The sequence below is a fragment of the Podarcis filfolensis genome, assembly GCF_964270895.1.
Source record: "Podarcis filfolensis genome assembly, chromosome: 1".
Lineage (NCBI taxonomy): Eukaryota > Metazoa > Chordata > Lepidosauria > Squamata > Lacertidae > Podarcis > Podarcis filfolensis.
Window position 1 is genome coordinate 12,358,538 of NC_139604.1, and position 16,113 is coordinate 12,374,650.

Sequence of the window (16,113 nt, forward strand, 5' to 3'; positions counted from 1 at the left end):
GCGGTTCAAATCCCCGCGACGGGGTGAGCTCCCATTGCTCGGTCCCTGCTCCTGCCAACCTAGCAGTTTGAAAGCACATCGAAGTGCAAGTAGATAAATAGGTACTGCTCCAGCGGGAAGGTAAACGGTGTTTCCGTGCACTGCTCTGGTTCGCCAGAAGCAGATTAGTCATGCTGGCCACATGACCCGGAAGCTGTACGCCGGCTCCCTTGGCCAATAAAGTGAGATGAGCGCCGCAACCCCAGAGTTGGTCACGACTGGACCTAATGGTCAGGGATCCCTTTACCTTTACCATACCTCGGTTTAAGAACGATTCAGTTTACAAACTCTGCAAAACCGGAAATAGTGTCCCGGTTTGAGAACTTTACCTCAGTCTCAGAACGGAATCCGAATGGTGGAAGGGCAGCGGCGGTGGGAGGCCTCATTAGGGAAAGCGAGCCTCAGTTTAAGAACGGTTTTGGTTTAACAACGGACTTCCGGAATAGATTAAGTTTGTAAACCAAGATACCACTGTACACACACACCGTTGCTGTCTAATAGCAGAGAGGGAAAACATACAAGGTGATCACACCACACTGCCTCTGATTTCACAGAAATGACTTAGAACCTGCACCATTTCCCCCATAACTTGCTTCTAGGAGGACTAGAGACTTACTTACTTTGAGCAAAAGCTCAAACTCCAGGCACCTGCCCAGTAAAAGTCTTTATGCGCATCATGCGGCCCCGGGGGCGCTGGGTTGGTGACCCCAGCGCCAGAAGTTGTAAGAGAGTATGGGAAAAGTAAGCAGGAGGCTGACATTTCTAATCATGGACCTTTTATAATTCCTCTCCTCTGTACCTTTAGAATGTTTTTCCCATGAGAAAGAGCCTCTGACTTCTCACATGAACTGATACAAGAAACTCCGCCGTTGATCTTCCAACTTGTTGTTTTTGGGTTTTTGCAGACCGAAAGGCAGACCAAAAAACCATACCTATAGAAGCTGGCCGAAAATATGTAAATAGCGCACAGCTGCCTGATACTTTCCAGTCCTCCCACCCATCTCAGTGCAGTGTTGGTAGGCCGAAGGCAAAGACATCCGTGGTTAAGCCGTCTGTCCCCACAGCCCATCTTGAAATAAAACCAGAGGATTCAGTCAAGAAAAGAGGTAGGTACAAGAGATTTGTTTGCTCTGAAGTGCAACCCAGTGCATTTTTTTTCTTACTTCCAAAGCTTTTATTAACCTTACCAAAAATTCTGTGTAGCCATTCAATCTTAGTAATCTTTAAAAGAAGCACCGTATGTCAATGCTGTTTTTGTCTTCTCTGTAAAGTAGGAGTGGGGAACCTCTGGCCCTCCAGATGTGGTTAGTGTTAAATTGTGGGTGAACGTATCAGACAACACAGAGATTCTTCAACAGCTCTTGTTTATTCACAGGCCAGGACAGAACTGAACTGAAGGGTTCAGTCAGCCTGCTTATATAGAGCTCCAGTACAACGTAACTGTAAAAATTTTCTAAAACTATCCAATCACTGAATGTCAGGGTTTCGATCCCTTATTTGCATAACTATCTACAGTATCCCCCTGCTGGCCCAGGGTGAGAACTTCAGTACATAACACCTAGACTACATCTCAAAATATCCTGATCACTGGCCACGCTGACATGCACTCCAACATGCCCCAGGGTAAAACCTGGACGCATGTTGTTTGGGGCCGTGTTCCTGCGCAGGGGTGTAGCATTGGGAGGCTGCCAGGACGATCACCCTGGGCACATTTTTTGGGGGGGGAGGCACTGCTAACGCTGCCCTCCCCAAGTCAGCCCTGCGCCACTTTGCAAGGCTGGAATCTGATCAGATCCCAGCCTTGCAAAGCAGCACAGGACCCTGTGTCACTTTGCAAGGCTGGGACCATTCCAGCCTTGCAAAGTGGCTCAGGGATGCTGTTGCTCAAGTGGCAACAAGGGCTGAGTTGGTGTGCAGCGGGCTTCATTCACCCGCCTGGTACGCACACATGTGCTCCCTGGGCGCCATGACAACATGCTCCGCTGTTGCTCCTGCGTGAGCACATGCGTCTTTCAGGGCTGTGAGCTCATGGGAGCCAGGTGACTCGCACAAGAGCACAACCCCCCAAACGCGATGTTCCACTTAAATCGGGACAATTGAGGCGTCTGACTGAGTGCTGACTGGGTGTAGTGAGATTTGGGGTCCAGCGATAACTAGAGAGCCACAACTTTCCCAGACCTGCCTTAATAATAATAATAATAATAATTTATTATTTATACCCCGCCTATCTGGCTGGGCCTCCCCAGCCACTTTGGGCGGCTTCCATAAAAACCAAAAATACAGTAAAATATCACACGTTAAAAACTTCCCTGAACAGGGCTGCCTTAAGATGTCTTCTGAATGTCAGGTAGTTGTTTATCGCTTTGACATCTGCTGGAAGGGCGTTCCACAGGGCGGGCGCCACTACCGAGAAGGCCCTCTGCCTGGTTCCCTGTAGCTTTGCTTCTCGCAAGGAGGGAACCGCCAGAAGGCCCTCGGCGCTGGACCTCAGCGTCCGGGCAGAATGATGGGGGTGGAGACGCTCCTTCAGGTATACTGGACCGAGGCCGTTTAGGGCTTTAAAGGTCAGCACCAACACTTAGAATTGTGCTCGGAAACGTACTGGGAGCCAATGTAGGTCTTTCAAGACCGGTGTTATATGGTCTCGGCGGCCGCCCCCAGTCACCAGTCTAGCTGCCGCATTCTGGATTAGTTGTAGTTTCCGAGTCACCTTCAAAGGTAGCCCCACGTAGAGTGCATTGCAGTAGTCCAAGCGGGAGATAACCAAGTGTCCTTGGTGGTCATTCTGCCTCTTTATCCATGAAGACCACCATTTTCACGGCTCAGACAAAAATGTATGTAACGAACTGTGTTTTGCACTATCGCTCTGGTATTTCATGGAACGTATCAAGTGCAAATAAACTGTGAGATGCAAGCAAGGTTTGTTTTTTGCTTACTGCTCATGGTTGTTTGGAGTGGTAGGGGAACCCATGAGTCCATGTCCTGATGTAATATTAGGCCAAACCATGGTTTCGCTTGCAGCAGCTCAGCAGGAGATGAGAAGGGGCAAAGCACCTGTGATTTCAGCAACATAGTGGTGCACACATACGAAACTATAGTTTTGTTTGGCTGTGGTTTGAAGTGATGTGATAATCAGGCCAGTATGGCATAATATAAGGGTGAGAGAGAGTTCCTTATCTCTGCCTTCTTCTATCCTCCTCCGCAAGTTGCAGGATTACTGTGTGCAGCAGGGAAGCCCTGTCTATTTCATAATGCAATTGTTAAAATGGAACACGCAGGATGAAACAGTTAAATCTGCTATGATCAAATGGGCACAAGATGTTGGACATAACATTATGTTTGCTGACTGGGAACAGTTGTGGACCACTGGTATGAAATTTACGGCATGTAATGCCTTAAGAGAGAATATTATGAAAATGATATACAGGTGGTACATGACACCAGTCAAGCTTGCAAAAATATATCATTTGCCCGATAACAAATGTTGGAAATGTAAAGAAAATGAAGGTACATTCTTTCACCTTTGGTGGACGTGCCCAAAGATTAAGGCTTTCTGGGAGATGATCTATAATGAAATGAAAAAGGTATTTAAATATACCTTCCTGAAGAAACCAGAGGCCTTTCTCCTGGGCATAGTCGGCCAATTGGTGCCAAAGAAGGATAGAACTTTCTTTATGTATGCAACAACAGCAGCAAGAATACTTATTGCAAAGTATTGGAAGACACAAGAGCTACCCACCCTGGAAGAGTGGCAGATGAAGGTGATGGATTATATGGAATTGGCGGAAATGACTGGCAGAATCCGAGACCTGGGAGAAGAGTTGGTGGAAGAAGACTGGAAGAAATTTAAAGACTATCTTCAGAAATATTGTAAAATTAATGAATGTTAAAATGATGTTGGATTGAAAATAAGTGGCATTAGCAACAAAGTTAATAAGAATATGCAAAAATGAATTGATAATGGATGAAAATATAGAGTTATAATATGTTAAGATACAGAGTTAAGATAAACGAAAGAGGGTAAGGATTTGCTGATTTGATTATTTAAATGGGAATACAAAAAGGGGAGGTGTGAGGAGGCCAAGGAAATAAGTTAATGAGTTTAAAGTTACAAAGAACTGATTTGTTTTTAATTCTTATTTAGCTATTTGTCTTTTGTCTTTTGTATTTTTATTCTTTTTTCTTTTTTATGCATTTTTCTATGTTCTCTTTTTTGTATCTTTTTCTTTTGATATGACCTTTTTTATTTTGTAAACCTATGTTTTTGTAAAACCTCAATAAATATCTTTTAAAAAAAAATAATGCAATTGCCATTTTGCAAATGACAGTTTCTTTACAAGTGGGTGTCGTTCTGGTTGCACAAAGCACTCGTTGGCGCTACGTCGAAATGCAGCCCAACACATCTGCTGCTGCTTAGTGCAATTTTTTCTCACTTCCAGATTAAATCTGACAGCAGAAGGATAGCTGACGTTTGTTTGCTGTTACAGGTCCGAACATTGAAAAATCTGTAAAAGATCTTCAGCGGTGCACTGTTTCTCTGACCAGATACCGCATGATGATTAAAGAGGAGGTGGATAATTCTGTGAAGAAGATTAAAGCCGCCTTTGCAGAACTACATAGCTGGTAAGTAGGCGAGGGACAAGGAAGTCAGGTGAGATCTTTCAGAAGTCCATTCCGTTAGAGGGCCATTCCAGTCTCACTGGACTTACTCCACAAAGAAAATAAGAGCACTTGAGACCTTGGCACATTTTATGTTCTTTGGTTGCTGGTCTCAGAGGTAAGAATTTCAGGGACCTATTAACCAAGATTTTACCCAAGCAGGTAAATGCAGCTGAGTTATTTTTCATGCCACATTGGGGGAAAGACAGCTCTGTCAATATAAGTTTTGTTCTTGTTATTTCTGAAATGTTTTCCTGTAGCACAGCAACAACAAAACAAATTTGGGATCCCATCCAAACCTGTACCAAAGTTTTGCAACACAGCTGATGTGCAATGCAAAATTTTGGCACAGATTTAGAGTTGGCCCCAGATTATGGGGTTCATAGTTAATGAAGCCGTGAAAACATTTGGGGAGATAAATCACATATGGGGGTGGGGAAATGATTCTGCCCTCTTTTCACCTTTTGCTGCCAAAATCAGATCACACTCATTCTTTCTATGTAACTAGGACAGTTCTGTTTTATAAACATGTGACTTCTACAGTCCTGTCTAACCTGATGTACAAATAATTTTTCTTCTGAACCTTACCCCTTGCCATTGTGCAGAGGCGAAACTAGTCTTTATTTCACCCGGGTCAAAGACCCAGTTTGGCACCCCCACACACACATTTGCATACAAACACACACAGACTGGGAGCCTCATTGGCACCCCAATGGAGGTTTCCCCCAGGGCAAAAAACCTGGCTAGCCCCCCACCCCACATAGCTACAGTACTGCATTGTGGGTGGTGGGCCAATTTCATCACTAGAATAAAAGGGATTATAATTAATAATTTCTTGCTTGCATTTCACCAACAGGTCACAGGGTGGGTAATAATATCCCAAGTTTCACAAGTATTTTGAGGCTGAAACTACACCTGACACACATGCTTGCGTAATTTGTATCATAGGTAAAGGTAAAGGGACCCCTGACCATTAGGTCCAGTCGTGACTGACTCTGGGGTTGCGGCGCTCATCTCGCTTTATTGGCCGAGGGAGCCGGCCTACAGCTTCCGGGTCATGTGGCCAGCATGACTAAGCCGCTTCTGGTGAACCAGAGCAACACACGGACACGCCGTTTACCTTCCCGCTGGAGCAGTACCTATTTATCTACTTGCACTTTGACGTGCTTTCGAACTGCTAGGTTGGCAGGAGCAGGGACCGAGCAACGGGAGCTCATCCAGTCGCGGGGGTTCAAACCGCCGACCTTCTGATCGGCAAGTCCTAGGCTCTGTGGTTTAACCCACAGCGCCACCCGCGTCCCTATTTGTATCATACCTGACTTTTAATTTAGTTTATCTGTATTTCAACTTGTTCAATTGCTTTCAGTTTTATTTATTTTTGTATAAAACAACTAGCAAATGTGAATAATAATGATGATGATGCTTCTCTTGAGAGAGATCAAGAGCAGTTGGAGGGGGGGCTGCAGGGTTTTTTTAGCAAAGCAGTACATACAGAGAATGGGAGCTGCTGAACCCTTTCTCACTCCAGCCATTTTTACAAGGCTGCAGACTCCTGCAGCTGCTTTTGATTATAGAAATGTTCCAGGCGAAGAAACACACACACAGAACGGCCTGCTATCTAGTTTCATCTTTAGCAGCCGAGGGCACAAAGCCAATGATAGCAGCTCCAACAGGAAGTCTTCTATCTATGTCTGACTTTCTAATTCTCACCATGCTTCTGATAGGAAGACACTGATTCTGAATGAGCAGATTCCCACTGCTGCCTCCCTCCTCTTCCCTGCTCCAAATAGTCACCTAATCCAAAAACGATGCTCTTCCTGTCCTTTTAGCATACAGTACATGTGTAGAACAGTTGGGTGGCATGTACTGCAGTAATAAAACAAAAGATAGGTAAAGGTAAAGGGACCCCTGACCATTAGGTCCAGTCGTGACCGACTCTGGGGTTGCGGCGCTCATTTCGCTTTATTGGCCAAGGGAGCCGGCGTACAGCTTCCGGGTCATGTGGCCAGCATGACTAAGCTGCTTCTGGCGAACCAGAGCAGCACACAGAAACATCCTTTACCTTCCCACCGGAGTGGTACCTATTTATCTACTTGCACTTTGACGTGCTTTTGAACTGCTAGGTTGGCAGGAGCAGGGACCGAGCAACGGGAGCTCACCCCGTCACGGGGATTCGAGCCACTGACCTTCTGATCGGCAAGCCCTAGGCTCTGTGTTTTAGACCACACCGCCACCCGCGTCCCTTAAAAATAGGGAGGACTTATTTCCTAGCTTTAAAGGAGCCAGATATAATTTTTTAAAAGAGAGAGAGAAAAAATGTTGTCTAAATATAAAAGCATGCCAGGATGGGATACGCACATGTGTGTATACACACACACACATATTTGCATGCAGTAGAGTTTTCACCGCACCTGCAAAACGGAAGCTGTCCCTCTGCTGTCACTGGATGATTGCATACAGATGTGATGCAGCTGTTTGCTCTGCTGACTAGTAGGCCCCTCAGCGACTCGGTCAGAAGGACCAAGTGCATTGTGTTTAGCAGTGAAAAGCCTCTTTGTAGCATGGTCTGTGTAGCACAGCAGGGCTGCAGTGGGAAGAAGACATCACCCCTGTGGGGAGAGCAGGGGATCCAAGAGATCCATTGCATGATCTGGAGTGGTCCCATTGGACACAGCAGGGCTTAGTTTCTGAGTTAAGTGCACTCGCATGAGTGCATCAGCACAGCCCTGATCTCACCTGCCCAGTACCTTTCAGGTAAGCCGCAGCAACACAGGAATCAGGACAGTTCTGCCCCAAGACAGTTCTGCCCCAAATTACTGCTTTGCTACCAATGAAAAGTAAACATCTGTTCCTAGGACCGTTTGGCCTGTCGTTTGCCACCGTTGCAAAGCAAACTGTGGGAAAGAAATTACCTAGATGTCATTGTGTTATGTGCAGATCTGACCGGAGAAACAGCTCGCCTCCTTTTGCCTCTCAAATGTTTCCATACACCAAATGGCTTAGGCCAAGCATTAAGTTCAGTGTATTTAAATATTTGGAAATGTGCAGATAGTACTTTCAGAGCTTCACCAGATGCTTTCAAGAAATTGGTTCCAGAATAACACTGCGGGCGCGGGAGGGAGGCAGAGAGAGGAGTAATTCCAGACGCTATTATCAATCCTAAGAAAACTTATATAGAATGAATCCACGAGCAATAAAAAGCAGGAAGTGTGTGGAAAGCCAAAGTCAGCACTGATAGAATTCTTTTACTTACATACAAGAGGCGAGGGGTGTGGTATTAGCTGTATAAACACCAGAACAGTTTAGTTCTGCTGGGTAAGGAAAATAGGGTGGCTAATGTTTGCTTTCAGTCCAACATTGTGTTCAGGCTCTGTCTATATTTATACAACATAGTGTCAGAGCGAAGACTAACTGGGCCATCCACAAACTTTGCAACAAACAAACATACAAGGGAAATTCTTCAAGCCTGATTGGGCTTGAGACACTTCCTGCTGTTTCTGATAGGGCAGAGGTCTGCAGTTGAGAAGTCAGGTCTGTAAGAAACTAATTTTGAGTTCAAGTCACTTCTAGAGCACACAGCTGCAATCTTTGCTACCTCACACCCCACCCTCTGCTTCTAGGTAAAGGTAAAGGGACCCCTGACCATTAGGTCCAGTCGCGGATGACTCTGGGGTTGCGGCGCTCATCTCGCTTTATTGGCCAAGGGAGCCGGCGTACAGCTTCCTGGTCATGTGGCCAGCATGACTAAGCTGCTTCTGGCGAACCAGAGCAGTTCACGGAAACGCCGTTTACCTTCCCACCAGAGTGGTACCTATTTATCTACTTGCACTTTGATGTGCTTTCAAACTGCTAGGTGGGCAGGAGCAGGGACTGAGCAACGGGAGCTCACCCCATCGCCGGGATTCAAACCGCTGACCTTCTGATTGGCAAGCCCTGGGCTCTGTGGTTTAACCCACAGCGCCACCGGCGTCCCTGCTTCTAGGTAGCAGCATCTTTTGCAGAATTTGATTTCTAGCCCTCTGAATGCTGGCCTCTGAGTTTTTTCCAGACATTTTCCAGACATCTACTCTGGATAAACAACCAAAGATGGGTGACTACCCTTTTGTATGCTGCAGGCTTAGAACATTAAACTAAATCTTCCCAAAGTGCAGAGAGCTTGGGGAGAGCGCTGTGTAGGCAGCCTGCTTTCCTTCATGCATCCAGGCTATGATCCTGCAAAACAAAAGTGTTCATTATGTGTTTGGCCAGCAGTTGCAAAGGTTAGGGTGAAACAACCCACTTTGCAAAATGTTGGATCCAATTATTTTTATAGAATAGAGTTTTTTGTTACAGTGTGTTCAGGTATTTTAACTATATCCTAGAGAGCTTCCTCTTGGACTTTGGCCCAGTTGCTTTATATTATATCACATGTTTAAATCTCTCCCCCACCCCCCGCCAGCAAGCTTAATTCTTGTATCAAGAATAAGAATGAAGCATAATCTGGTTTGTTATTCAAATCTTGTGCACAATGGATATAGCTGAGGTAATAATGGAACAGTGTTGTATTCCAGAGCTTGGCAAAAATTATGTAATTTAATGGCTATCCTCCTGGGGTCCTAGCTGAATAGAGAGCCTGCCTACATGTTTCCACCCAGCCAGGCAGTGGTTCTATTCATCAGTCATTTGACAAAGCTTCTAATCACTTTACTAGATCTGCAATCATGCATATATTTGCATTAAGCACCCAGGTACCGTATTTTTCGCTCTATAAGACGCACCAGACCACAAAACGCACCTAGTTTTTGGAGGAGGAAAACAAGAAAAAAAATATTTTGAATCTCAGAAGCCAGAACAGCAAGAGGGATCGCTGCGCAGTGAAAGCAGCAATCCCTCTTGCTGTTCTGGCTTCTGTGATAGCTGCGCAGCCTGCATTCGCTCCATAAGACGCACACACACATTTCCCCTTACTTTTTAGGAGGGAAAAAGTGAGTCTTATAGAGCAAAAAATACGGTAATTATTTTGTCTCTTGTTATGCACATTCCATTGGAAGAGGTGCAAAGCTCGTACAGTTGAAGGGGCCTCTTTTTGTCTCATAAATGAACAAAAAGTAGTTTCACCAGATTTAGGGTTTGAGATGCCACTTGACAATCAACTAATCTTGTTTCCTAAAAAATATTTCCAGTTCTAAGCATTCATCTAAACAAACACAATTATTTTTATTAGTGCTTTACCCAAATTCCTTTTCTACACTCCATGCAAATGCAGCAGTTGTTGCAGCAGCAGTGAAAAGATCCTTTGGCCTTAACCTGCAAATTTACATGTGGGGTGTGGGCCTTTTGTTGATGTTTTTATCAGCATTTCTGGAAGTTTTCCCCCCTCATGTACTACATACCGTATTTTTCGCTCTATAGGACGCACCGGACTATAGGACCATAGGAGGGGGAGAAAAGGGGGGAAAAATTCTCCCTCTCTCTACTCAGCGACCTTTCAGTGAAGCGGCAGGAGAAACGGAGCCCCTTCCATTTCTCCTCCCGCTTCACTGAAGGGGCGCTGCACAGAGAGGGAAAACTGTGCAGCGCTTCTCCAGCGAAGCGAACCCTGGAGAGCAAGCGGGATCGGTGTGCACCGACCCCTCTCGCTCTCCAGGCTTCAGGCGGCTATCTGCAAGCCTTCGGAGGACGGCAGGAACTCTTGCTGTGCTCCTAAGGCTTGCGGATAGCTGCCCGAAGCCCCCGGAGCGCAGCGTGCATTCGCGCGGCGGAGCGCAGCGGGAACTCCAGCTGCGCTCCGAAGGCTTGCGGATAGCTGCCTGAAGCCCCCGGAGCGCAGCGGGAGTTCCCTGTGCTCCAGGGGCTTCAAGCGGCTTCAGCAAAAGCAACACGAAGCCTCCGGAGCGCAGGGGGAGCTCTCCCTCTGCGCTTCGGAGGCTTTGCATTGCTGTCGCTGAAGCCAAGGAGCCTGCATTCGCTCCATAGGACGCACACACATTTCCCCTTCATTATTGGAAGGGAAAAAGTGCGTCCTATAGAGCGAAAAATACGGTAATCACTATGGCATGGTGGTGCTGATGTTCCAAAGATTATCTGTGCAAGTGGATATGCTCCTTCCTTTCCACCCTCATTTTAGTTTGTTTTCATTTGTGTGGGTGCAGAAGCCAGCAGAAGTCTAGAATGCAGAATTCCCACTAATAAAATTTCTCACTGGATGGGGGATTTGAAGCAGCAATGAAACCATTTATGTTGTTTATTCTAGGCAGCCAACTTCCAGTAACACTGTGAGCCAAGTTCTCCGTATGGGGAGGGAGAGAGAGACATTTTTTTGGCCTTTTGGAAACAGCAGGAAGCCAGCCCGAATTAGCAATCGCCACACAAAACCTGGATCTTCTCTGAGATGATTTCATGCTATCTTTAGAGACCTTCCCAATCATGCATTGGCTGCTTAATTTGCCATGGGCAAGCACTCAACATACACTTCAGATTTCACAGTGCTGTCTCTTACTTCAAAGGACCATGATAGCCATGTTCAAATATATAAAAGGATGTCACATAGAGGAGGGAGAAAGGTTGTTTTCTGCTGCTCCAGAGAAGCAGACACGGAGCAATGGATCCAAACTACAAGAAAGAAGATTCCACCTAAACATTAGGAAGAACTTCCTGACAGTAAGAGCTGTTCGACAGTGGAATTTGCTGCCAAGGAGTGTGGTGGAGTCTCCTTCTTTGGAGGTCTTTAAGCAGAGGCTTGACAACCATATGTCAGGAGTGCTCTGATGGTGTTTCCTGCTTGGCAGGGGGTTGGACTCGATGGCCCTTGTGGTCTCTTCCAACTCTATGATTCTATGATTCTATGTAACTTTGCCTGTGAGAAGTAAATTAGGGCAAAGGTAGAGACACATATCTAAAGAGAATTCACAGCAGATTTTTCCTGACATTGCAATGTTTGTGACAGACAGACATATCACGGATTCCGTCATCAGTCCTGTCCCTTCTCACTTTTTCCCTTTTTCTTCTGCCCTAATTTTTGCCCCCAGTTGTGCCACATGTACCTCTATCTGCTGCTATGTTCATCCTTTATCTTTTTAATAAATAAATAAACAGCAGCATTTAAACACTGTTGCAGAACTGCTCTGGAGACTGAGCATTTAGGCGATTTCATGGGTGCAAACAGGTCAGCGCTACTCACGGCAAGCCCATGCTGCAAACTTGCAAAATCATCCGCCTCGCCAGCAAACATTCCCACCCCCACTCCCCAAATCCAACAACCAGCTTGATGCTGAGGAGAAAGTTCGGATTGATTTTGTTAAGTTGTGGGTGAACATATCAGACGACACAGCGATTCTTCAAACAGCTCTTCTTTATTCACAGGCCAGAACAGAACTGAACTGAAGGGTTCAGCCAGCCTGCTTATATAGAGCTCCACTACAACGCAACAGTAACCATTTTCTGTAACTATCCAATCACTGAACGTCACTTTCAATCCCTTATTTGCATATGTGGACCTGAGTGAAAACTATCTACAGTATCCCCCTGCTGGCCCAGGGTGAGAACTTCAGTACATAACAGATTTGGTGAAAGTGCTTCCAAACTTTACCCACTACTGAACACCGGTATTATTTTACCCCACAAAAACGTGAGAATAGTTATTGGTCACTGTAAAAGCCTTGTTCTTGTTGTTGGTTGTTATTCTTGGCATCCGTCTGTCTCAAGAGACAGTGGAGTGTGCCTCCAGGGGTGAAGTGAAACCGCTGCATTAACAGCATCGAAGTGACCCCCCCGGGCGCAATCCTGGACAGTGTGTTTGGAGGTCCTGGGCTAACCAGACAACAAGACCTCCCTCTCGGCCTCACTGATTTGGCCCAAAGGAATGCAGAGCAATACGTTTGGCACCAGCTTGGCTGCAGGAGTTGCCAGAAGGAGGCTACAAAGTGCCATCTATCCATCTTAGAGACTGCAGTCCGGATTTGTGTAGAATTTACTCCTTAGCCTCCTCTTCTCCCGAAGATATCCTGCACAGCAGTGGAGGGAGGAGGCTGACTAATTAAGAAATATGTTTTCTCTTGAGTAGGGAGGGACCACTGATTCAGCCCATCTTGTTAAGTTGTGGGTGAACATATCAGACGACACAGCGATTCTTCAAACAGCTTTTGTTTATTCACAGGCCAGAACAGAACTGAACTGAAGGGTTCAGCCAGCCTGCTTATATAGAGCTCCACTAGAACGCAACAGTAACCACTTTCTGTAACTATCCAATCACTGAACGTCACTTTCAATCCCTTATTTGCATATGTGGACCTGAGTGAAAACTATCTACAGTATCCCCCTGCTGGCCCAGGGTGAGAACTTCAGTACATAACACATCTGATCCCTGGTTCCCTGTAAACGCATACCAAACCCCAAGAGCTGCTATCTGAGCCCAAGCTGGTCTCCCCTGGCTCCACATGAGCAAACATACCCCACCACGACGCATGATGTTAACACTGTATTGCACTGTACCACATTGTTCCTGTTATAAGAAAAAACTGCTCCTTCTTATAATAGTTCCCTAAAATCCCCTACACTCTCTCTCAAGCTGAAGAGCTAGGAGAAATTGCCACTGAGTTCCAAGTCAAACCCTTTAAAAATATATTAAATAGGAATTGGGGAGTGGAGGGAGGGAGGGAGGGAGAGAGAGAGACAATAGCTGCCCAGTATTGTAATGGTTTTGCAATAATATCTCATACCACACAGAAGGAAGATGGGGGTGTTTGTAACTGGGTCACTGGGATCCGTCATGGACAAGTAACATGGGGGGGTGCTTGGCGCTGCCGCAGCTGCCAAACCTCTTCATTTTTACAGATGTTCCTTCCTGATACTGGACCAACATTCTGACCAGCAGCACTTAGAGAACCTATGCATAGGGCGCCATCTGCTGGAGATTGCATCTCAGCTGCGCCCAAAGCCGAATCGCTAAATCAAATCCAGACCACAAAAAACGATTTTCCCAATAGGTGCAGGAAATAATATGCACTAATGCTAATTTAAGTCATGCTTGCAGAACCGGGGGGCGGGCGGTAGGCAGCAAAATAGCAGCACCCACACAGAAGGGAGAGGTATTGGCAGGCTCTGTGTAACCCCAAGTTTGCAGATTCTCAAAAAAGCAAAGGGGTGTGGGAATAGAACGGCATTGCTGAAATAGGAGGACAGAAGCAAACGCGTATGCAGGGTAGAATGAACTGCCTTACTGTCTGGATAGGCCGCTCTATATTGCACATTCCACACTGGGGTTGTAGAGCCCCATGAGTAGAAACGTTCTTCAACTACCAAGACATGAAAGCACTGCAGGAGCTCAAATCTGTTGCTCCTTTACAAGAGAAGAATTCTAAGATTCTGCCCAGGAGGAACATCTTTTGTCAAAATGCCTTGGGGGCTGCGCTATGTTTAATGAGACTGTTTCCTACACCTATTCGGAACACCTCCTTTTGTGATGTGCCCTTTTGTGACATTTTTTGTTGTTGTTGTTTAGTCGTGTCCGACTCTTCGTGACCCCATGGACCTGAGCACGCCAGGCACTTCTGTCTTCCACTGCCTCCCGCAGTTTGGTCAAACTCATGCTGGTAGCTTCGAGAACACTGTCCAGCCATCTCGTCCTCTGTCGTCCCCTTCTCCTTGTGCCCTCCATCTTTCCCAACATCAGGGTCTTTTCCAGGGAGTCTTCTCTTCTCATGAGGTGGCCAAAGTATTGGAGCCTCAGCTTCAGGATCTGTCCTTCCAGTGAGCACTCAGGGCTGATTTCCTTCAGAATGGATCGGTTTGATCTTCTTGCAGTCCATGGGACTCTCAAGAGTCTCCTCCAGCACCAGAATTCAAAAGCATCAATTCTTCAGCGATCAGCCTTCTTTATGGTCCAGCTCTCACTTCCATACATCACTACTGGGAAAACCATAGCTTTTACTATACGGACCTTTGTTGGCAAGGCGATGTCTCTACTTTTTAAGATGCTGTCTAGGTTTGTCATTTTAGGCATTCTTAAAATATTTATTAGGTGAAGAAGCTGGTTAAAATGGACAGGTAAAGATAAAGGACCCCTGGGTGGTTAAGTCCAGTCAAAGGTGACTATGGGGTGCGCATAGTCCATGTTTATGATGATTTATATCCCTCCTTTAGATGGAAAGATTCTCAAGGTTTAATGCAGAAACACACACACACCAGTCCGTAACAGTATCCCCTCCCTCTGAGCTAACCACACATTGGTTACAGCAGCCATAGCAGCAAAATATAACCAGTCCTGGCATGATGTGACTGTAGCTTGTTTTGTAAGGCTGCAGTCCTGGGCACACTTTCCTGTGTGTTCAGTGATGCTTGCTTCTGAGTTGATATATGTAGGACTTGCATGGGAAACCTGGGGCAAAATATCACCACCACTAGCCAAATTGTGGCATTTGTAATCACTGCGTTCTGTTGGTAACAGCCAAGTAATTCTCTTAAGATAAATTGCACAGGCTTGAATTTAATAAAGTAGTGACATATGATGAATTACTATCCCGGCACTCAGAAATTTGCCCATGCTTTATATCTTCCCAGAAATTGCTTATAATATACGCCCAAACTGCCAAGGTACTGTCCGTATGTCCTTCGAAAGAATATAATTATTTTAAATCTCATGTTTTTAATTTTCAGCATCATAGACAAAGAAGTCTCTTTAATGGCAGAAGTTGACAAAGTTAAAGAAGAAGCCAGTAAGTAAAGATGAAAGTAAATGGGAATATTGTATGCTTTGAAACAATTGGGAAGGGGTGTTTATAGCTGCTTTTGCAGAAATAAAAACAATCATTCATCTGTTCAGAAGCGGCACTGTGTGTTTCACCACATAAAGTTTTTGGATTGCAGATAGAATTGCACCTAGGTTTTGTGCCAGATGTTCTGGCCTGAAATTGCAACCATCTACACATGGTTATTGGATTGAGAGTAAGGTTTGAAATGTCAACCACCCCCCTCTCCAAAAAAGCAAGTTTCTAACTATGAAAGTAGGCTTTAATGGAATTGGGTGAATTCTCACAAGCCAAAAGCATGGGCAGAGAGGGCTGGGGTCACAGTGGGATTTGTAGTGTTCAACGCCAGGGTTGTCTTGCACACCTCTTTGCGGAAGATTGCACCCAGTCTCACACAAGTGGATTTGGGCAACCTCGCTCACACCACATCTCAGGTTTTTCCTGAGAGTGTGGTTGCCTCCAGGAGAGCTTTTTCAAGAACTGCCAGGTGTTGCAGGTGCCACAAGGAAAGCAAGTGGCCGAGAAGTGGGCACTCCCACCAACCTGTCAAAGTTGGCCTGTGAAGGGTGCAGAGATTGTGGATCTGGCCTGCAGGCAAAGTACAATTTCTGTTCTGATATTAAATGCACATTAAACTTTTGTTGGCATTTAAGGTGCTGGTTTTAACCTTTAAAGCACTATACGGCCTAGG

General features: G+C 45.7%; 1 protein-coding gene across 3 annotated transcripts in view; it reads left to right on the forward strand.

The window, feature by feature from the left end:
- The window catches only part of SPATS2L (spermatogenesis associated serine rich 2 like), a 69,549-nt gene that overhangs the window by 44,708 nt on the left and 8,728 nt on the right, over positions 1-16,113 (forward strand). For all 3 annotated transcript variants that reach the window (XM_083629970.1, XM_083629969.1, XM_083629968.1), the window contains exons 6-8: positions 945-1,145; positions 4,527-4,662; positions 15,331-15,389. In XM_083629970.1, coding sequence (XP_083486096.1) covers positions 945-1,145; positions 4,527-4,662; positions 15,331-15,389 — 396 coding nt within the window. The remainder of the gene's footprint in view (positions 1-944; positions 1,146-4,526; positions 4,663-15,330; positions 15,390-16,113) is intronic.